Raw genomic sequence first — 24,987 nt, 5'->3', positions numbered from 1 at the left:
CATGGTACAAAAATAAAAAGCATCACTTAATATGTAACACTGCCTGGTCAAAACACTTAAAACAGGCTACTCGAGTTTAGTTCATTTAATACTAAGTGAATAAAACCTTGAAGCGAGTTTGGTCCCCATCAAGATGATAAGTCTCTCTTTTCTAATTAAACATTGTGGACAATTTTATATTGTTTACCATTTTTCATTTTTCAGCTACATTACCTCTTCAATTATATTGTAAAGTAGAAAAGAGCACGTACAACACTGTGTACAATTATTTTTCCCATTTGGGTAAAAGTTAAGCCTATTTCAATTTATTTCCTAACAACCCTTTTCTACTACTACTAACCAACCTCAAGTCCATGCAAAGGAATTTCCATGTGTCAAAATCTCAACCAATGAGTATCATTGTACGACATCTATACGGCTCTCAACGTTTTACCAGAACATCTATTTCATTGGATACTTTAGGGGAATCTTTACTTATGGTATTTATAAATTATTCATTTTAGCCTCGTTGTCGGTTTCCTAGTTTTTTCTTAGGAGTCCAAGACTGGTATGATTTTCACGTTGTATTTTTGTTGTATTGGAAATAATCGTATTTTTGGTCTTAATCTTTTATTAATGTTCAACAGTATGATCGTTAGAAGACTTATGTTGAAGATGAAATCTTTTCGTGTAGTTTTATTCCTCATTTTATCTCGAATCACAGCATCATTGACATTGTTAAAATATTATCTGGGTTAACGTAACCTACAGACTTTTACTCCGGTATTTTTTCAAGCGTACCTGCTTACTCGAGTGTAACTGGTTTTTATTTTATTTAAGTTAAAGGTTCTGTATTTATGGTGACAACAATTACGTTGACTGACATCAATAAGCCTGTCCGATATTGATACGTGACCGATTTATGGTTGGGTATGGTGGCCAGCCTTCACCTTAAATTGACACGATGACGATAAGAAATTCAAGACAGGTCATGAGCAGTAGCCTACAGTCAATGACCCGATGGTTTTAGTTTTATTGTAGTAATATCACTCGTATTTGGCTATTCTATCATAAAACAGCAAAACAATCTAAAACGAAACCCACCCCCCACCAAAAAACAAACAAAAAAACAACCAAACAAAAAAACAACCCAACAACAACAACCAACAAAATCAACAAACAACAAAAAATACTAATAAAAAAAATCAACAAACAATACACCATTTACATGTACAGTCAGTCCTTGTTACAATGACCACTTTTGTCCCTGTGTCACTTTGTTATATAAAAATTGTCATATCGATTTATTAATCATTGGCTAAATTGGGTGTCAATAGTAGCAAGTGATCATTTATATGCATCATCCCACAGACAGGATAACACATACCAAGGCATTTAATATATCAGTCGTGGTGCACTGGCTGGAATGAGAAATAGCCCAGTGGTCCCACCGACGGGGATGGATCACAGACCATCATTAAATACTAAGTATATTATTATTAATCAAAGCGCATTCACAGTCAGTCTAAACGATTGGTACATACTTCATTTACAAAATGTCAGGGGAAAATATTTCGAAATCTGAGGGAACCGGAAGTCGGTTCACATGGTTTTTACCTAGGTAACCATTTGTTCGGTTACGTGAATTATATTTGCGTAACCCGTGGGTTACCTGATCGGTTACCTCAAAATTACGTTGAAATTATATTTTAAATGCATAGTTTTTAGCTGAAACAAAGTTAAAACAAATACAAAAGAAAACATTGACAAAAAAAAGAAGTCTTTAATGGTTGCTAAAGTTAACAATATTATAAAAAAAACTGAATATCAGCCACAGTACAGAAATAAAATACGGGCCTAGCCAGACATTTTCTTAGTATTATGCACGTCAAAGGTGTGCCCGAGCAGTGATATTCGGGGGGGCTTCCCCGGTGAAAAGTTTGAAACTCAGGACGTCTGTAGATGCAATCTGAGCCTTTTCGGAGGCTTTTTTTTTTCTTTTCTTTTTTTTTAAATCAGTTTTTTGAGTCAATTTTAAGAGGATATTTTATAGAACAATTACAGACAGCCTCGACCTATTCCTGGATTTTGTTTTTGCATTACGCACATGCGTACTGTGTGTAATGGGCGCTACGCCTTTGAAATATATACATAATCATTTCGAGGGATTCCGTTTTGCGGTGGCTATGCTACTTTCACTTTATCGATGGTACTTCTATACTACAGATACGTGCCAAATGTTTGGGGGTTTTAAAGCTCATTATGCGATGTTAGTATTTTTCAATTTTTGTGACACTTTTGGATTCCTGTTTACGTTAAAACTGTTTTTAACATGTGTAAAATTATAGGCAATCCAATATTATGTCTACATATATTCCTTTAGAGATAAAATAGCAGCAGATAATTTAGCCGTCCCCACCGGTCTGAGCACATTTAAAAAAAAAATTTGGCTCGACTCTATACTGAACATTTACTTTAGACTGGTCGCAAATTACAAGTGTTGAAATATAACGTTGTTTACTGATTTGCTGCGCATCAAGTATCTAAAATTCAGCCTAAAATACTTGTCGAAATACTAGTAGTATGTCTGCGTGAATAAACGTCCTGTAATCGTGAAGTTTGCAAGTTTTAATTTCTGAACGTTTACAGGCCATGACGTAACCAGTTTGCGGTTCGTGTAAATTTAACTTTGCATAACCAACATGCGAACAGAACGGCGGTTCGCGTGAAATATTGTGCCCTGAAATGTCATAAAATTAGTAGACTTGATTGTTCGAAGTTAATCCTTTAATTGAATGACGAAAGACTTGCGTTCAAAAGCAATACATGTCTATAGAGTTAGCCGACATCGGTAACTCGGACATCATGTAACACTGTCGGCTAGTGACGCGATCAAGGATGCCAAATGGCTGTGTGTACTGCCAACGTACTACGGCATATGTGATTATGTAATGTCGTTGTAAATGTGTTTTTAGACGTTGGGTGCACGTTTGTTCCTAATTTGCTCTGTCGGTGTCGGAAGGTGTGAATTCTGGTGTAATGAACAGAATAACATTGGTGTACGTTCGTTCCCGACAATTTGTGGTCGGATAGTGTAAATGTCATAGTAACGAGGTCTGACTGTACATGTGAAGCTTATAGAATATGTTTGCATGTACACTTACCGTATTTGACCGGAAATAAGCCCAGGGGGCCAAGACAACTCATTGTGAGCTTGGCATGGGGTGGGCTTATTCCCAGACAAGGGGCCAGTTTTGTTGAAAATTTTTTTAATAATTATAATTAAAATAAATAACAATATTTAAATGAACTAGGAAAAAAACAAAAAACGTTCAGTAGCACATCTATTAATTAGTGTTCCATTTGTTATTAATAAATAATAATTGTTTATTAATTAAATTGGGTTTTTTTTTATTTAGTATCTAATTATCAGATGGAACACCTTCTATGTTACAATTACTTACCAGTCTGTTTTTAATTACATCCAAAATTTAATACTGAGAAGACTTAAAACAACAGCAAATTAACAACAAACTCAATAGCCTATACACACGTTTCTGACATGGGCAGGTAGCTTACACTGCAAAGAATTGTCAATCTAAGGTCATTGTTCTTAGCCAATCAGAATACGGTATTTGCTTAATTAGCATTAACTGCGGACCCAGTGTGGTGGTAAAAATAGACACTGGTAGTTCATACTTGGCTTGGATACTTCAGAGAAATACTGCAGGCATGAAATTGAAAACAAGTTACACACTGTTATTGTTAGACTGCTAAATCTCACTGGTGGTAAAATATTGTTACATTTGTGTTTAATTATGCAGGAGGTATGACCTTTTAAATGAACTTTGAGCAAACTTGCAATTTCATGTTATTTATAAGGTGACGAAGTTGGGGGTGGGCTTATTTACAAATGAGGGCCTAATTTCTTAAATGCTATCAAAACGGAGGTGGGCTTATTCAAAGACATGGGCTTATTTCCGGTCAAATACGGTATGCAATGTTTCTGCCAAAAATAAATGTTTGGGTATGTTACTATGGAATTAAATGCAACCAATCAACAGTGGGTATGTCGCTATGGAATTAAATGCAACGAGTCAACAGTGGGTATGTCGCTATGGAATTAAATGCAACCAGTCAACAGTGGGTATGTCGCTATGGAATTAAATGCAACCAGTCAACAGTGGGTATGGGGCCCTCCCCCAGAAAGAAAATGGGCTAAGGGTTAGGGTTAAGAAAATCAGACTGTCAGTAATAATAAGAGTAATTAATTTTGTCAAAAAAGTGAGCTAAAAGAAATAATATCTGCAAAACAATTTGGCTATGGCGCCATACCCATTTTACCCTCTTGCATAAACCCTGGTATGTGCAAATTGTTAAATAGAGAATACTACATGAGTGGCCATTACATACCCATTTTACCCTCTAGCAGAAACCCTGGTATGTGCAAGTTGTTAAAATAAAGAATACTACATGAGTGGCCATTACATACCCATTTTACCCTCTAGCAGAAACCCTGGTATGTGCAAGTTGTTAAATAGAGAATACTACATGAGTGGCCATTAGATACCATTTATCTTGCAAGTAGTTTTAAAATGTATCTTAATGCTCGCAAAAGCGATTTGGATAAGTTTTTAAACAAGTTGTAAGATAAATGGTATCTAACGGACACAAATGTTGTATTCTATTTCTTACATATCCTGAAAAAACAGTTTTAAAATAAATTTAAATGCCTTTTCCAACGAAAACCTATTTGCGCTTATAGTTAACCTGTGTGTCACAGACAAGTCCATTTCGGTTATCATGTTTGTCACGGAGTAATCGATTCGACTGTTCTTTTTTTTTTTTCAATGGATGGTATGGCGTTGGTGACCTGGTCATCACCTAGTATGTCTTTAAAATGTTAACGCACGTATATGTGTTAACAAGTATGTGTTATCAACTCAGGGTTCGTACGTGTTTTGGAAAGTTTTGGAAATTCGTCACAGTGTTTTCCAGGACCTTAAAAGTTTTGGAAAATCAGGTTTTGTTACCTTGGCTATGGAAAAGTTATGGAAAATTATGTCCTTGCCGTAAATAAAATGTATGAAAAACTGGTTTGTTTCACCAATATTTAGCCCCGACCCAACACCCCGTTTTAGCCAATATAATGAGGTGCCGTTATAGCCTAGCCAACGAAAATGGTTCCGTTTTGGTAGTGGTTCAGTTTTACCTAGCCTGAGTACTCTGACTGTAAGACTACTAAGAGAGCTAGATGGACATCTGGACATAAATACGCTCTCATTACAGTCAGAGACCAAGCTATGTATTTTTTTGGCAATTCCTGACAACCAAAAAGTTGGCAAAGATTTCCGCTCTAATACCACAACAATCCTATGTTTGACGTCAAACACCTTTACATCGGAGTTGATTGATTAAAAGAAATTCAGATATTAATCACTAATACACACACTACAGAAAGAAACCTGACAGCACCCACATTCAGCTAAGCTTCGGCAAACTCCGGACAGCAGAATTCTAAGTTCGCCGACCTATATCGTGACGATGCGTCACATGATCGCCCACTCAGCCATTCTGTCTTCCAGGGGCCGTGTAACGACACCACTACAGCACATTGATTCATCAATCATCGGCTATTGGATGTCATATATTTGGTAATTTTATCACTGTGTTAGAGAGGAAACCATTAGCCAACTCTTCCATGTTGTAACGTCGCTTGGTATGAGACGGCCCCTGTGACTGTTGCTGTCACGGGGGATTCTATAATACCCGTAACTGAATAAAACACGATTATCAAAATATCTCTCCTAACTGTATATCTATTAGATCTCTCTGTAACAGACTGTTAAACCCTAGTATGGCTCGTCTCTAGGTATGATCAGAGATACGATCTTATATAAAGTATATATTATTATAGCACGTTAGTTCTCTAGAAACACAACAAAAACACAATACACTTTGGAATCTGTATTAATCTACGCTGACAAATGTACAGCCGTAGTAGTTAATTAATAACAGCAATAATAACAACCCAGAACTGATCACTTAATTAGTTAATCTCTAGGTGTCTAGTTACACAATATGCGAAACACTTCACCATTACACCACACCCACACGTGTGATAATTGAGAAACATTTCCAGGAGAAGTTAATTAATAAAGGAATTACAACACCATTCCTAACTGGTTAATTTTTAATTAACCCTTACTACTCGTTCAGTAACGTGTGATAATTTAGGAACGCTTCCAGGGGAACTTAATTAATAAAGGAATTACAGCTCTATTCCTAACGGGTTAATTTTTAATTAACCCTAACTACTCATTCAGTAACCTTGTGACACAGAATTAATATTGGTACCTATCACAATAAAGACAATAACCTACAGTGTACCTAGGTCGTCTAGGATGACTGGCTAAGCTTTATATTACCAAATACTCGTATAATGTTAGAACAAGAAGTCTACGATTTACTTCGTCAGATGACCGAAGACACTGTCTAAAGAATATTGGTATAATACAGTATCAAATATTTAAAAGTCACATCAATCACATCAAGGTTATACACAGAGCAGAAAATGATATTTACCAAAGTCCAAACGGACTAACGTTCCCTCGGAGCCTTCCTATTCGTTCTCCTCGATCTCTCTAAAACACTAGCTATTTATTATAAATCAGGATTTTGCCTGGGGGTACAAGGCGGTACCTCACGTGTCCGATCGCGTGAAGTATTACGTAACAAGTTGCCCACCTGGGCTACGGGCAATAAACTGCACACGGCCCTCTAACACAATTAAAATCGCCACAGGCGAAACAAATTTAAGCGCATGTTCCGTCACAGTTGCACAAGGCGGAATCGCCCAGTGGGTGATCACGTTATCTACGTCACGAAATAGGTCACCGAGCTTTGTAATTCTTGCGACGGAGTGTCATGAAGCGTAGCTGAATGTGGGTGCTGTCGGTGCTGTGCTTTCTTTCTGTAGTATGTTTATTAGTGATTAATATGTGGATATGTGGATCAGTTAACTCGAAAATGATCGATGTAAAGGTATTTGACGTCAAACATAGGATTGTTGTGGTATTAGAGCGGAAATCTTTGCCAACTTTTTGGTTGTCGGGAATTGCCAAAAAAATACATAGCTTAGTCTCTGACTGTAATGAGAGCGTATTTATGTCCAAATGTCCGTCTAGCTCTCTTACAGTCAGAGTACTCGGGCTACGTTTTAGCCTGATCCCGAAAGATTAACTCAGGCTATCTGTACTTGTGCTTGCGCAGATCGTCACGAGTGAGATGCCGTTATAGCCTAGCCAACGAAAATGGTTCCGTTTTGGTAGTGGTTCCATTTTAGCCTGATCCCAAAAGATTAACTAAGGCTATCTGTGCTTGCGCTTGCGCAGATCATCACGAGTTTGCAGCGAGTTTGATGTATCTATGACTTGAATGACCATTGCACCTATTGACTCCATTTAAAATGCCCGGAAAGTGTCATGTCCACTCCAAGAATAAAACTGCATTTTAAAACGACAAAATAAATTACATTAATTTTTTTATTAGTAGTAATCCTACATGTATACCACGCAGTTTAGTCAAGGCAAAAGTTTTAACTCTGACAAACATGTCTAAAAACTGCAAAAAACACTTTGTTGTGATTGAGTTTGCTTGGAAATGGTTTAGGAAATTTGGATTTGTGGGCTATGGAAAGTTTTGGAAAAGTTATGGAAATTTTAACAGCCTAAGGTGTATGAACCCTGTCAACTATAACGAGTGGTAACAATGTGTAAGAAAGATTAAGTAACTACAATAGCCTAGTGGTAAAGTGCTCGCTTGATGCATGGTTGATCTGGCATGATCCCCATTGGTGGGCCCATTGGGCTATTTGTCGTTCGACTGGTGTATCAAAAGCTGTGGTATCTATTATGGATGGTGCATATATTTATAAAAGATCAATTGCTAAGTGGACAAATGTAGTGACGTTCTCTGCCCTCCTTTATTTTTCTGCACCCCTCTTTATTTTCCAGAACCCTGCTGTATTTTACAGCACCTATATCTGCTATTTACAAATGCACACTTTTTCCACACATAAAACCCCCACAATGATCAGTCTGCACACCAGACATCAAAGGAAACAAGCCGTGTTGTGTACGAAAAAACAATTGACAAAACAATTATGACAGTTACCGTAACGTAATTTAACAGTATTTTTAACAGCCTCTATTTTGTCCCATACCTGTATCCATTTGTATGTTTAATACATACAATAAAAGTTATATTGTATTTGAGCAATGTAAACAATTTTAATTTTTTACGGATTTGGCAATCTCCGATTAAAACCCCCCCCACTTATTTGGCGCCAAATTTGTCACGTGATCAGAACGGTCATTCTGTCTTTTATTTCCACTAACAACTGTGATATTTTGTCCACAATTGCAAATATAATTGGTTGTAACGGATGATTTGTACTATCTGTCATTTCTGTCATTCTGTTTATTCAGCAGTTCTTTATAAAATATTGTAAACAATTAATTTTGGGGGATGTTACAGCTGATAAAAACAACGGAAGTGGTAGTGTTTATACCAGCCTCGGTGGCGTCGTGGTTAGGCCATCAGTCTACAGGCTGGTAGGTAATGGGTTCGGATCCCAGTCGAGGCATGGGATTTTTAATCCAGATACCGACTCCAAACCCTGAGTGAGTGCTCCGCAGGGCTCAATGGGTAGGTGTAAACCACTTGCACCAACCAGTGATCCATAACTGGTTCAACAAAGGCCATGGTTTGTGCTATCCTGTCTGTGGGAAGCGCAAATAAAAGATCCCTTACTGCTAATCGGAAAGAGTAGCCCATGTAGTGGCGACAGCGGGTTTCCTCTCAAAATCTGTGTGGTTCTTAACCATATGTCTGACGCCATATAACCGTAAATAAAAATGTATTGAGTGCGTCGTTAAATAAAACATTTCTTTCTTTCTTTCTTTGGTAGTGTTTATCATTAAAATCATTTAACCTGGTTGCCAAATAATATATACAAAAATTAAACTACTTTTTATCAGCTGGTGATAATATTTTATCACAGCAATCGATTCATTCGATGAAGATAGAAATAACAAAAAATGTATCCGACATTGGAGGATCACTTTACAAACATCTTTATTGTTTTTCGTATATCTTGAAATCTTTATTAAAATAATAATATTAAAACTTTGATTGATTCAGCAAAACCGGAACTGCTCGTGAATGTCAGACCGATAACATCTTCGGTTCAATTAAAATACGAGACTGCTTGTATTTCGTATAAACGTTTTTTCACTCTCTTGTAGGCAAAATAAGGAGTGTCTTTCCACAGTATACCAACACACAACAATATGGTCACCAAGCTCCGCACCCCTCCCCTTTTTATTTATTTATTTTTTTATTTTATTTTTTGAAGGGTGTGGTGCCGTGCATCCACCCTCCTTTAATTTTCACCCAGCGAGAACACTGATCAATGTGTTCTAGTGTTGTTAAAAAAAAAAAAACTTTTTGTCTTTTTCTAAAATCTATTTTAATACAGTATATTTTGCATTCCCAATTTGGAGTTAAAATTCTCATTATTATTACCAGTATTATATTGTCTCTTTGCAGATACACAAAACTCTTGTTATTGATTTGTATCACTGTTCTCATTGTACTGATACTTGTACATATATATTTTATATTTTAAAACACTCAAACAACCTAAAAACCTGATAAAAAAATGTTTGAATAAGATTTTCCGGAGAACGAATTTAGTACTTACCATTCTCAACTTTCGTGACATATGGTAACCAGAACAACCGTTCTTGACTTTCTTGACCTGTGGTAACCTGAACAACTTGTAACCTGAACAACCGTTCTCGACTTTTTCTATGCCTGTTAATTCTACTTTTGTAGGTGCAACAAGGCATGTTACAAAATACTAAGCTTTCTAAACTGTATTTGTATGTACTGTGTGTTGCTGTGTATTAGTTGACTTTTCAAGCCTCTAAATACCATCATGGGTTGGCCAATACACAGACTGATGTCATTATTTGTATGTACTGTGTGTTGCTGTGTATTAGTTGACTTTTCAAGCCTCTAAATACCATCATGAGTTGGCCAATACACAGAGTGATGTCATTATTTGTATGTACTGTGTGTTGCTGTGTATTAGTTGACTTTTCAAGCCTCTAAATACCATCATGGGTTGGCCAATACACAGACTGATGTCATTATTTGTATGTACTGTGTGTTGCTGTGTATTAGTTGACTTTTCAAGCCTCTATATACCATCATGGGTTGGCCAATACACAGACTGATGTCATTATTTGTATGTACTGTGTGTTGCTGTGTATTAGTTGACTTTTCAAGCCTCTAAATACCATCATGGGTTGGCCAATACACAGACTGATGTCATTATTTGTATGTACTGTGTGTTGCTGTGTATTAGTTGACTTTTCAAGCCTCTAAATACCATCATGAGTTGGCCAATACACAGAGTGATGTCATTATTTGTATGTACTGTGTGTTGCTGTGTATTAGTTGACTTTTCAAGCCTCTAAATACCATCATGAGTTGGCCAATACACAGAGTGATGTCATTATTTGTATGTACTGTGTGTTGCTGTGTATTAGTTGACTTTTCAAGCCTCTAAATACCATCATGGGTTGGCCAATACACAGACTGATGTCATTATTTGTATGTACTGTGTGTTGCTGTGTATTAGTTGACTTTTCAAGCCTCTAAATACCATCATGGGTTGGCCAATACACAGACTGATGTCATTATTTGCATGTACTGTGTGTTGCTGTGTATTAGTTGACTTTTCAAGCCTCTAAATACCATCATGAGTTGGCCAATACACAGACTGATGTCATTATTTGTATGTACTGTGTGTTGCTGTGTATTAGTTGACTTTTCAAGCCTCTAAATACCATCATGGGTTGGCCAATACACAGAGTGAACAAAACAATGTCTGAGAAAATACAATAAAATATTGGCGTGTACAGAAATATGATACTAACATAAATTCATTTGTGAATCTAAGCTTTAAAACCTTACCCTTGCATTATTTAACCAGTATTTTTAACAGTCTCTATTAAATTCCATACCAGTGTCCATTTGTTTGTTTCATATACACACAACATAAAAGTTATATTTTATTTGAAAAATTAAATCCTATTTATTTTATTTTTATTGTCAACACAGGGTTTCTGCCAGAGGGTAAAACGGGTATGGCGTCCTACCCAAAAAGTTTTGCAGATTAAAATTAATTACTCTTATCATTACTGTATAATTTTCTTAACCGGAACCCTAAACTTAACCAATTTTTTTTCTGGGGGAGGTCCCCAATACCCTATGTTCACTGGTTGCATTCAGTTCCATAGTGTCATACCCAAAAATGTCTTTCTGGCAGAAACACTGTTACAGGATAAAAAAACATGTACAGTTCTTTATTTCTTGGAGTGCTATTGCCTCAATGTTAAGATTTAAAAAAAAAGCACTTTACTTCTACAAGTGAAATTTTCTGCTTGACCGCTGTCAACTTCCTCGGAGACGTAATCTCATATTGAATAGTCAGTAGTGTTGCAGTTAGGGGATATAAATATGTTGGGGGCAAAAATAATGCTCGCAGGCAGGAAACATTTTGTTTGTTAAATTGTGTCGCGATTCGCTATGCACATTTCACATATTGCTATGTACACATGGGAACATTTTGTTCAGTATTCTCGTCGCGATTCGCTACGCAAGTTTCAGAGACGACTACACAATTTTAAAACATTACACAGTAGTTGCTAATCAATTTTCAGCAGACTAGAAATATTGCTAATCAAGATTTTGAAAACAAAATGTTTGCTGTACGTAATCCTAAGACAATGAATAGTACTATTAGTAGCTGCTACTCAGTTTTGAACTGATCACCGACTGTTGGTAATCAAAATTTTAAAAATAAAATGTTCCTTCAAAGGAATAAAGAAGTGGGTTTTTTTATCAAAAAAACCTAAATTATGGACTATGTGAACAGAAAATGGTGCAACAATTGCATTTTAAAAGTAATTCATGTATCAAAATGAAAATTTCACCATCAGTATACATGTTTTTCTCATGAATCACTCGGTATATATATGCATACATTGATAAAACTGTTCTGTAACTACAGGTTGATTGGTGGTTAAATCATGGAAAGAACACAGCCGAAGATATCCGAGCTGGAGAGTGCTATTCGACAGTTGGATTCTGTGAAGAAACATCTGTACTACACATCATCCCAGGTGAGAGATTTGAGCATTACTCCTTCTAGGGTTCAGGAGCAGCAAGTAGTTGAGTGGTAAATCGCTCAAGGTAGGTGTTACGAGTCATACCATCTGTACTACACATCATCCCAGGTGAGAGGTTTGAGCATTACTCCTTCTAGGGTTCTAGGGTTCAGAAGCAGTAAATAGTTGAGTGGTAAGTCACTCACCGGAGGTGTTACAAGTCATAACATCTGTATTACACATCATCCCAGGTGAGAGGTTTGAACATTACTCCTTCTAGGGTTCTAGGGTTCAGGAGCAGTAAATAGTTGAGTGGTAAGTCACTCACCGGAGGTGTTACAAGTCATAACATCTGTATTACACATCATCCCAGGTGAGAGGTTTGAGCATTACTCCTAGGGTTCTAGGGTTCAGGAGCAGCAAGTAGTTGAGTGGTAAGTCACTCACCGGAGGTGTTAAGGGTCATAACATTGGTCACCCTCAGTAGACTTCAGGTTTTCCGTCTTTTTCCTATGATCTCAGTGGGAGTAGTGTATGTAGTGGCATCAGGCATCCATTCTCTCTTGACCAGTTTTATGAAGCAATTTTGGCATTACAGGTAACATTTTGTTTTTAAAATTTTGATTAGCATCATTTCTAGTTAACCTTCACTGTATACAGTGCATTCCTCATTTCATATTTGCCACCATTTTGCACATGGCACTCACCAGAAATGAATGTATAATACATCAAACAGATTGCTTGACAAGATGGTGGCTTTTGTTTATTGTTTACCTTGGGAGTTTAAAAAGTGTTTTTTGCCAAGTATTTTCGCTGAACAATAATGGCGGCACGTTGTGGTAATTTTCAGGGATCAATAGCTGATTGTAACAGCTAATTTGATAAAAAAAAATCACAATATTGTGATATGAATCATATTTATTTATTTTTTAATATTCTGGTCACAAAACCACTGTTATCGTGAATAATGGACAAAAATACATGTAATACTTGCCGATTCAAATATGAACTTTATTTTATGTATTTATAAAAACATTTAAGTGAATATATGTCAGTAAAATTATAAACTTGGTTTTTGTAAAAAAATAATCCAGTAGTCTAAAGGTTAATTAGCACTACTGTTATTAAACATAAACCTGTTTCAAAAGGGCTCAAAGTTTGAATTTATAACTGTGTGCCTGACATTTTAGGCCCACGAGTGATCATTACACATCTAGGTGCAGTACTATTCTGTAGTGCTAGGTAGTGGTTAATCGATTATAATTAAAAATTGGAACACTAAAACTGTAATTATCCCTGCTATTTGAGATAATTAAATAGTAGTATATGGAAGAAAGATTGTTTACCCTACTGTAAATGTTCAAAATACTTTGAGAAAATCTCATCTGTGTAGGTCTACTATTCCAGGGCTAGCTCTGGGTGAACGTAAAGTTTCGCCAAATTATCTATTAAACTTCAAAAATGGCAGAAAATCTGTTATTTTCTTATAAAATATAGTAAACTTATTTCACCAATTTAAAATAAAATTTGCCAATTGTTTTTAAAATTCTCAATTGGTGAATTTGGCGACTGCCAGAGCTAGCTCTGTATTCATTTATTGTTATAGTCCGTCCCACAGGGAATGCCTTTTTTCAGACTAGTAATCGGTCAATGCACCAAAGATACAAATGGACATTAGTTGTCCGACTCATGATCACACTACCCTGTCATCGGCTAAACTTCCTGTTCATAATATCATACCGCACATGCTTAGGTGAAGAAAAAAAGTCTAAAAATAAATGCCTCTATAACGAATTCAGTCGATCTTAACTGGAGTTTGGCAAAGTAATATAGGAAGTAAATATGCTTTGTTTTGAAATCCTGTTATACTAGTTACTAAGATATTAATAACTGATCATTTCATTGTCATGTTCAACTTACTAGGCCCAATATTTTATACTCGCCAGTTGGCTACTATGTTTTAACAAACAGTCGCCTGTGAACAAAAGTTGCTCGCATATGCGAGCAACTTACTCACAGTGTAGAGCCATGCTTGTTGCTAATGATAAAATGTAGCGGGTTTCCTCTAAAGACTGTGTCAGAGTTACTAAATGTTCGACATCCAGTATCCGATGACACAACCAACTGTAACTTTCAGATAAAGTCTTCGATCCACTCGTCAATCAGTCGCCACCTGGAGGCGCTGCGTAACCGCGAGGTGTGGCTGCTCAGTCAGGTTGACTTGGTGCTCAGCGCGAAGGAGGAAGTTCTTCAGCAGCAGCAGGCTCGACTCAACAAGACGTTCGGCATCTTGCAGAGTTCACTCGCACTGTCCGAGGATGGCGAGGGCTTCGAAACGAGACTGGCTGACAAACTTTGCACGTGAGTTTCACCCTGGAAAAGTGTTTTGTGTTAACATGGTGCAAATTTATATGGCTTCCGTGAATCCCAGATTTTGGGTCAGAAGCATAAGATTGAGACAGAATCACGAAATACCTAAATTATTACTATTTCATAGTCTTTCATTCGGCTCAGATCATCTGCTCGATTAACACAAACCTGATAAATGGTGGTTTTATCCATATTCTGTCATTCTCAGCTCTTATTAGAAGAGTTTATTTGTCCACAACCTCAAATCACCTGTTGCAGATGAGCATTAATTGTGTTTTGAAATTGTTTACTTCAGTCTGGACCTGAGTGATCTGAAACCCGAGGAGACGCCGTACCTGTCATTCTGTGCCGACCAAGTGGGTCTGCGCGAAGCCATCCTCAACTACGGTCGCATTGACGCCAACGGCATCCCGCTGCAGACGGCGTTCATTGACGAGGAGAACGCATCGACATGCATGCCGGGTCACTTCGAGGACTACGAGGACGCCGACCACCACATCTTCTACAAGACCATTGAGGAGATCAACTGTGCACAGAGACCGTCCGGCGGGGTGAGATATATTGTCATATGTTACACTGAGGTGGGGTGACCTGTATTGTCATATGTTACAGTCCGGTGGGGTGAGATTTATTGTCATATGTTACCGTCTGGTGGGGTGAGATTTATTGATATATGTTACCGTCTGGTGGGGTGAGATTTATTGTCATATGTTACCGTCCGGTGGGGTGAGATTTATTGTCATATGTTACAGTCCGGTGGGGTAAGATTTATTGTAATATGTTGCTGTCCGGCGGAGTGAGATTTACCATTATATGTTAAACTGAGGTGGGGTGAGCTTTACTGTCATATGTGTTACCATCAGGTGGGGTGAGCTTTACTGTCATACATTACCAGTCAGAGGGGAGGGTAAGTTATATTGTCATATGTTACCATCCGACTGGGTGAGCTTTACTGTCATATGTTACCATCCGGCTGGGTGAGCTTTACTGTCATATGTTACCATCCGGTAGGGTGAGCTTTACTGTCATACATGTTACCAGTCAGGCAGGGCGAGATTTTGTCAAGCATTATTAATCAGGTAGGGTGAGCTTTACACGTTACCAGTCTGGCTGGGTGAGCTTTACTGTTACACATGTTACCAGTCTGGCTGGGTGAGCTTTACTGTCATACATGTTACCAGTCAGGCTGGGCAAGCTTTTGTCATGCATTATTAATCAGGTAGGGTGAGCTTTACCAGTCTGGCTGGGTGAGCTTTACTGTTACACATGTTACCAGTCTGGCTGGGTGAGCTTTACTGTCATACATGTTACCAGTCAGGCAGGGCAAGCTTTTGTCATGCATTATTAATCAGGTAGGGTGAGCTTTACCAGTCTGGCTGGGTGAGCTTTACTGTTACACATGTTACCAGTCTGGCTGGGTGAGCTTTACTGTCATACATGTTACCAGTCAGGCAGGGCAAGCTTTTGTCATGCATTATTAATCAGGTAGGGTGAGCTTTACCAGTCTGGCTGGGTGAGCTTTACTGTTACACATGTTACCAGTCTGGCTGGGTGAGCTTTACTGTTACACATGTTACCAGTCTGGTAGGGTGAGATTTACTGTTACACATGTACTGTTACACATGTTACCAGTCTGGCTGGGTGAGCTTTACTGTTACACATGTTACCAGTCTGGCAGGGTGAGCTTTACTGTTACACATGTTACCAGTCAGGCAGGGCGAGCTTTTGTCATGCATTATTATCAGATAGGGTGAGCTTTACCAGTCTGGCTGGGTGAGCTTTACTGTTACACATGTTACCAGTCTGGGTGGGTGAGCTTTACTGTTACACATGTTACCAGTCTGGCTGGGTGAGCTTTACTGTTACACATGTACTGTTACACATGTTACCAGTCTGGCAGGGTGAGCTTTACTGTTACACATGTTACCAGTCTGGGTGGGTGAGCTTTACTGTTACACATGTTACCAGTCTGGCTGGGTGAGCTTTACTGTTACACATGTTACCAGTCTGGGTGGGTGAGCTTTACTGTTACACATGTTACCAGTCTGGCTGGGTGAGCTTTACTGTTACACATGTTACCAGTCTGGCAGGGTGAGCTTTACTGTTACACATGTTACCAGTCTGGGTGGGTGAGCTTTACTGTTACACATGTTACCAGTCTGGCAGGGTGAGCTTTACTGTTACACATGTTATCAGTCAGGCAGGGCGAGCTTTTGTCATGCATTATTAATCAGGTAGGGTGAGCTTTACCAGTCTGGCTGGGTGAGCTTTACTGTTACACATGTTACCAGTCTGGCTGGGTGAGCTTTACTGTCATACATGTTACCAGTCAGGCAGGGCAAGCTTTTGTCATGCATTATTAATCAGGTAGGGTGAGCTTTACCAGTCTGGCTGGGTGAGCTTTACTGTTACACATGTTACCAGTCTGGCTGGGTGAGCTTTACTGTTACACATGTTACCAGTCTGGCTGGGTGAGCTTTACTGTTACACATGTTACCAGTCTGGTAGGGTGAGCTTTACTGTTACACATGTACTGTTACACATGTTACCAGTCTGGCAGGGTGAGCTTTACTGTTACACATGTTACCAGTCAGGCAGGGCGAGCTTTTGTCATGCATTATTAATCAGGTAGGGTGAGCTTTACCAGTCTGGCTGGGTGAGCTTTACTGTTACACATGTTACCAGTCTGGCTGGGTGAGCTTTACTGTTACACATGTTACCAGTCTGGCTGGGTGAGCTTTACTGTTACACATGTTACCAGTCTGGCTGGGTGAGCTTTACTGTTACACATGTTACCAGTCTGGCTGGGTGAGCTTTACTGTTACACATGTTACCAGTCTGGCTGGGTGAGCTTTACTGTTACACATGTTACCAGTCAGGCTGGGCGAGCTTTTGTCATGCATTATTAATCAGGTAGGGTGAACTTTACCAGTCTGGCTGGGTGAGCTTTACTGTTACACATGTTACCAGTCTGGCTGGGTGAGCTTTACTGACATACAGGTTACTATCCTGCTGGGTGAGCTTTACTGACATACAGGTTACTATCCTGCTGGGTGAGCTTTACTGAGATACGGGTTACCATCATATATTACCAGTCGGGGGTAGGGGGTAAGCTTTATTGTCATGTCACCAATCAGGTGGGGTGAGCTTTACTGTCATATGTTACCAATCAGGTGGGGTGAGCCTTACTGTCATATGTTACCAATCAGATGGGGTGAGCCTTACTGTCATATGTTACCAATCAGGTTGGGTGAGTTTTACTGTCATGTTACCAATCAGGTGGGGTGAGCCTTACTGTCATATGTTACCAATCAGGTGGGGTGAGCCTTACTGTCATATGTTACCAATCAGGTGGGGTGAGCCTTACTGTCATGTTACCAATCAGGTGGGGTGAGCCTTACTGTCATATGTTTTACCATAAGGCAGAGTGAGGTTTACTGTCATATGTTACCAAACAGGAATAAATTGATATAGGAATTAAAATGAGAACAAATAAGTGTGAATGGTTGTTGTTGCATTTTCTTCAGAATTTGGGAACCTGTAAACATATGTTTTATGGAAGCAAAACTAATTATTCCATGACTATTGTGTGTAAAACTATATTGTTGATATGTTTTAACAGATAAGAGTGAACATCCCCAGACTGTCGAATCGTGCTAAAGACTGGCTATACCAGCCGCCTGGCTGTAAAACCGTATCCACGGCAACCGTTCCGAAGTTCTCGTTCCCGGCTTTCAGCACAGACCCACGAGACTGGGTCCCATCCGCCTCGGGAAAAGAATCATCGCCCAGGATGTACGGAGATTCGTGTATTCAGAACTGGCTCAGTCAGATTCAGCAGAGCCCAGCATTCGAGGAGGATGACGACTTCGAAATCGTCGGAAGCTCATGTAATTGTTTGGGGTTTTTGTACTTTGTTTTGTTTTCAGGCATCTGAAAATTGTGTGAAAATCATGTTTTGCATATAACCCTTTTTTTTTTTTTTGCTTATTATATTTACATTGTGCAAAATATAATCTAGGCTTTAAGAACATAGGTCCTGATTTTCATTCCAACAGCCATTTTAGGCTTTAAAAAAACCAAAAAAAATCCCCAAACATGTCCACATTAAACCATGATTACTTTCTATAGCAAGGATACAAGAATTAACATTTTGCATAGATTTTAAGGATATCACAAGATTTCATTCATATCTATTTCGTCAATAAACTCTATGAATAATTCATTAACATTTTTCAATATAATTATGGATTTCACAATCGGCTGTCACACTGCTAGACACTAACCAATCAATTTTCAGTTATAATTGATGATTGAAACCAAAGTAATATATCTCATTTACGACATGTTGTGAGTAGCCTCATGTCAAGTATCATTAACGAAGATTACATTTCTGTTTACAGTGGGAGAACGAACGCCACCCGTCATGGACAAGCCTGTGTTTGAGGCATTCCCACTGACGACGAAAGCGATGTGGCTGAAGCCGTCGTACCCCGATCCCAATCAGGAGAAGTGGAACGAGGCCGCAGTGAAGTGGTTCCAGCACATCCCCAGTGACACGGAGGTGTGGCTCGCCAAGGGAAGGAAAAAGGTCAGAACATTCATATCAAGCACAGCATGACATTTATATATTACAGAACAATTCAATTCTTTAGGTCTGTGTTCTGTAACAAAATGTCTAGGTGTTGGGAGAGGACATCATGGCCATCATTGTTATTCATAGTTTGGAAACTGGATTTGTCTTTGAATAGTAATCTTGTTGAATAAATTATTTTAAATGCCTATTGCATGTTTGTTTGACATTTCATTTGGAGTAATGTGTCACAAGGGACTAAACGTTTTGTCTGTCTGTCTGTCTGTCCAAACATCCAGTCTGCCCATCTATTCCATATATACAGTGCAGTTTTCCTGACTCTGAATTATGGCCCTTGAATTTAGGAGATATGAAAATTTGTTTGGCACTATAGGGGACATATTACTTTAGTAGTGCTCTCAGTGTGCTTGTTAATTAAATCCATGTAAAATGTTTAAAAGAGAAAAGGCATTCAACAATTATTATTTGTTTAAAGTTTAATTGATAGTAAGGTTTACTTGATTTCTGTAATATTGTCCCTCATTGGATCGTGGAATGTGATATTTATATTTTTCAGATGGAACAGAAAGCAGCAGAAGGGGATGTTAATAATTCATGGTCAAATGAGCAAGAAAAACCCAGCGAGATTTCGTCCATCATGGAAACATTCTTCAAGGAGCTTCCAGAAAGCTGGTTGAAAGGAGAAAAGTCGAAGACAAAATCCAGCTTCAATGGTAAAGTCAAAGCACTGGATGAAGACTGCCCTTCTAAGCCATATTGGTTTCCTCTGCACCATGCTGCTGGTAATACAGAGTGGCTCAAACAAGGTCGCAGAAACTTTGGCATGAAGGAACAATCTGATGGGTCAACCGCGTCATTCTTCCAGCCACTGCATTTGGAGAAAAAGAAATGGATAAGCTCTGCCATTGACGAAGCTAAGAATATTCCATGTCGACATGACTTCAGGTTCTTCAGTATGCTGTCGATGAATTCTTCTGATTGGCTCAAACAGTGTCAGTCGGGATTGAATAAAAATAACCCGGGTATGACGTCCTTTAAGTTTCACTTTGATAATGGCAGTTCAGATGGGGCTCAGTGGTTAATGACTGGTGATTTCCCACCAGATTCAGGGACCACCCCAGAATGTCATACATGGAAGGTCGTCCAAAACATGCATAAGAAAATGTCCGACGCCGACTGGTTGCTAAAAGTGCAGGATCTAGAGGTTGGCGTGGATGTGAAAATTGAAAAAGATACGTCCGACCTTGACCTCTGGAACCTGTGTAACCATGACAACCAGAACGATAAGCTTAGCACAGAAGACCAGTCCTCTGAGTCGAGTTTGGATCACTGGTTGCTGTAGGTTGCACAACTTGTATTTGAGTGCTATATCTACACGGCAATGTAATCTTAGGATAGATCATGGAAAATCGGCTTGTTTTAATGTAATTTCTGAGGAAATCAAACTGACACTTGGGGTTTGGGTTTTTGGCTTTAGTTTTATTTACAGTGAAATAATCTTGGTGCTACATTAGCAGCTTATTCAGAATTAATTGTTATATTTAATCAGAATTTGTTTTGTTTTTAATTTTATATTAATTAAAAAAAAGAAGTTTTGATTGGTAAGGTCGGTTGCTGTACTAATTAAAAATTTAGTTCAATTTTCATTATTTGAATCTTCTGTTTTTGTGCAAAATAAGTAATTAAATTAATTACATTAATATTCAATACTAAACAGCAATGGAAATGGATGATGTTTTAATATCCTGCAGAATTTTAAAGTTTGCATTTAATGTTGAAACTTAAAGGATGTTATAGTCTGTGGTTGTATGTAAACATTTAGCTGACTTGTATTCTGTTATTTTTATTTCTAAGTACAACTTGAATGCAGTGTTAGATTGTGTTAATCCTTGAAAATTGTTTGAAATGAACAAAGAAATTTGTCAATAATCAGTTTTTCTGGGACAGTAGTGACTCAAATGAATAATGAAATTTGTTAGTATCGAATGGACATTCATATTTGATGTGATTAAATTAGAATTTGTTAATGACAAGTTTTGATTGAACCATTTTGACAGGTCAGCTGCAATTGAAATGAATAAATGTGATTGGTTGACAATAAATTGAAACATATTTTTTGTGATGTTCAAACTAAGTGATGCAATAATTTGTTACTAAAGGCTGTGATTGATGTATATTGTATTTTGAGAGGGCATTTGTTATAAAATGGAATGAGTATTTTTGTCTATACTTGTAATTTTAGCATTGCATTTAATCTATTGTGAAATATGTTGATATTAACACTTTTATTATACACAAAATTATTCAAAAAAATGTTTCTTATGACAATGATCATCCTTTATGAAATAGTCTTGCCATATTTTTAATGTTCACACATAATATATAATATATTAAAGTTATCAAACACACACACGGAAATATATAATATATTAAAGTTATCAAACACACACACACGGAAATATATAATATATTAAAGTTATCAAACACACACACACGGAAATCCAAAGTTCAGGGATATGTTTGAAATTAGATGTGAAATGAACAATAAAAGAGAAAGCTGTTTATTTCAGACAAAGCATCTGAAAATTCTTTTCTAATTCAGTAATAAAATACAGACGGCTGCACCCTTGACCATTAGATGGAGAACATTAAATGGTTAATAATTGATGTTTGCATCTTTCTCTAGAAATAAAAATATCAACAATCCTCAGTGGAAAATATTTTAGATATATTAAAAAAAAACAAAAACAAATGAGCTAACTTCGAGTTAATTTTATATTTAATTTCAAATATGTTAAGGTGTTTTTTGGTGCATTGTGTTTGCTTTCTGATCTGGTACGCAGTGTTCTGTAATACACAAATCAGTTAAATGTGTATGTGAGTTTTCTTCTGTTCAGTAAGTGCACATATTTTGGAGATACTCTTAAATGTTTGTTAACATGTACTGCTGATAATTGTGTTTTTATTTCTTCTTTTTCAACAAAATATGTTGGCTTACTCCGGCTTATCTTAAAGCTTTGATTGTAAGACTTAAATAGTTTTTATCAGTATTTGGCTTCAAGTTAATATAGGACTTGCTATCTGTACTATAAGGGGCTGTTCAACAATTACATGTATGATGCAAAACTGTTGTCTTTTTTATGAGTATTTAGCCTCATGTTAAAATAGGACTTAGTTTCAATTTATTTAATCTGTGCTATGATAAAACTGTTTTTGGTGAGCTCATTGGGCTCTTTCCCATTCCAGGCAGTGCACCACAACTGGTGTAACAAAGGCAGTAGTATGTACTCTCCTGTCTGTGGGATAGTGCATATAAAAGATCCCTTGCTGCTAATAAAAAAAGAGTAGCCCATGAAATGGTGACAGCAGGTTTCCTCTCTCAGTATCTGTCTTTAACCATGTCAGATGCCATATAACCATAAATAAAAAGTGTTGAGTGCGTCGTTAAATAAAACCTTTCCTTTCTTCCCGTCACATAATTTGACCAATGTCAATTAAAAATAATCAGTTAAAGAACATAATAGCTGATACTAGAAGCTGTTTATTTAATTACTAAAAATGAGACATTGTTTTATAAATGCTATGTAACCCTTGCAAAACACCTGCCTTCCTCCTCCATAACATTTTATAAGACATCCCATCATAAACCCCCCCCCCCCCCACCTAAGCGTTTTATAATTGTTGAACCACCCCTAATGGATTTACTTAATAGTGTATGGCTTTTATTTATTGTGCTATTTTTGTTTTTGTTTCAATTTTTATTGATTAAATTTAATGTTTTATATTATGTAAACTTTGATTAACTTGAAATAAAATAAGATTTTAACGCCACTATTTTGTTGTTTTTATATTGTTGATGTTTAACTGTAACGGTTTTTATTTACAAATAAATATTAATGGTTGAAACGATTTTTAGGAGAATGAACACAAAACAGTTTATTTTATAAAATAGAAAAATAATTTTAAGTTTAATTGTTACAAAGACTACAATGTTGTCCTGTAACGTGAGTCCATACAGAGTTACAATATTTTCATACCAACATACCCAGTATCAATTTTGTGGTAACAGTTTTGGGAGTGATAACAGTAAAAATACAATTTTTGTCAAATAATAGTTATGTCATTTTGGTTTATTTCCTGCAGTAGGGCATTCAGAGTGGGCAACTGATGCTGACATATTTTTAAAAAACCTGGATTGGTCGTAAGCTTGATCGTCTTTGGTGGATCCGTTGCGTTAGTCATCATCACTATGACTGGTATATCAAAAGCTATACCCCCCCCCCCCCCCCCGTCTATGGGCGATGCATATAAAAGGTTCCTGACTGTTAATGAGGATGAGCCTATACAAGACGTCACCGGGTTTCCTCTCGTATACTGAACACCAAATAGCTATTAAATGGGTTGATAAGCTTTTAGGTCTATTGCAATCCGTTTTCGTACGTAACATTACACATTTTTGACTACCCCAAAATGTCTTGACCAATTCCAATTAAATTTTAGTAGGACGTTTCCTTGGTACACAGAAAAATGAATTTGTAAACTTGGTCATTCTGAACCTCCAGGGGCCCCGAGGGGTGAATCCCAAAAGAAGACGATTAAGCAATTTAAAGAAAACAAATAGTCTTCTCTTTTTTTTAAGAAATGCCATATTTAACTAATAGTCTGCATATATTCTTAGTGTTGGGCGAGACGTAGCCGACTGCTAATGCGTGCTTGATGCGAGGTCTGTTTGGGATCGATCCCCATCGGTGGGCCCATTGGGCTATTTCTCGTTCCAGTCTGTGCACCACAACTGGTATATCAAAGGCCGTGATATATGTTATCTTGTCTGTGGAATGGTGAATATAAAAGATACCTTGCTTCTAATGGAAAAATGTAGCAGTTTTCCTATCTTAGACAATATGTCAAAATTACCAAATGTTTGACCTCCAATAGCTAATGATTAATAAATCAATGTGCTCCTGTGGTATTGTTAACAAAACAAACTTTCACCGGCCGCTGTGGCGTCGTGGTTAGACCATCGGTCTACAGGCTGGTAGGAACTGGGTTCGGATCCCAGTTGAGGCACTGAATTTTTAATCCAGATACCGACTCCAAACCCTGAGTGAATACCGGCCTCGGTGGCGTCGTGGTAGGCCATCGGTCTACAGGCTGGTAGGTACTGGGTTTGGATCCCAGTCGAGGCATGGGATTTTTAATCCAGATACCGACTCCAAACCCTGAGTGAGTGCTCCGCAAGGCTCAATGGGTAAACCACTTGCACCGACCAGTGATCCATAACTGGTTCAACAAAGGCCATGGTTTGTGCTGTCCTGCCTGTGGGAAGCGCAAATAAAAGATCCCTTGCTGCTAATCGGAAGAGTAGCCTATGTAGTGGCGACAGCGGGTTTCCTCTTAAAATCTGTGTGGTCCTTAACCATATGTCTGACGCCATATAACCGTAAACAAAATGTGTTGAGTGCGTCGTTAAATAAAAAACATTTCTTTATTTCTTTTCCAAACTCTGAGTGAGTGCTCCGCAAGGCTCAATGGGTAGGTGTAAACCACTTGCACCGACTAGTGATCCATAATTGGTTCAACAAAGGCCATGGTTTGTGCTATCCTTCCTGTGGGAAGCGCAAATAAAGATCCCTTGCTGCCTGTCGTAAAAGAGTAGCCTATGTGGCGACAGCGGGTTTCCTCTAAAAAAAACTGTCAGAATGACCATATGTTTGACGCCGATGATAAGATAAAAAATCAATGTGCTCTAGTGGCGTCGTTAAATAAAACAAACTTTACTTTTCAAAACAGACTAAACAAACT

At 37.8% G+C, this 24,987-nt stretch overlaps 1 protein-coding gene across 2 annotated transcripts; it reads left to right on the top strand.

Moving 5' to 3' along the window:
• The first annotated feature begins 508 nt into the window (after positions 1–508).
• LOC121378366 lies at positions 509–23,016 on the top strand. Of its 2 annotated transcripts, XM_041506502.1 has the most exons (7): positions 509–547; positions 12,125–12,236; positions 14,359–14,582; positions 14,887–15,142; positions 18,214–18,481; positions 18,995–19,182; positions 19,742–23,016. In XM_041506502.1, exons 2-7 carry the CDS (start codon positions 12,144–12,146, stop codon positions 20,525–20,527), a joined length of 1,815 nt encoding a protein of 604 aa, XP_041362436.1. In that variant the 5' UTR covers positions 509–547; positions 12,125–12,143; the 3' UTR covers positions 20,528–23,016. The 2 variants fall into 2 exon arrangements, with proteins under 2 accessions (XP_041362436.1, XP_041362437.1); XM_041506503.1 differs by lacking the exons at positions 509–547; positions 12,125–12,236 and adding an exon at positions 12,333–12,350.
• Positions 23,017–24,987: the final 1,971 nt, after the last annotated feature.

The sequence above is a fragment of the Gigantopelta aegis genome, chromosome 8 (genome assembly GCF_016097555.1).
Source record: "Gigantopelta aegis isolate Gae_Host chromosome 8, Gae_host_genome, whole genome shotgun sequence".
Classification (NCBI taxonomy): domain Eukaryota; kingdom Metazoa; phylum Mollusca; class Gastropoda; order Neomphalida; family Peltospiridae; genus Gigantopelta; species Gigantopelta aegis.
This window is presented reverse-complemented; position numbering and strand designations above follow the sequence as displayed.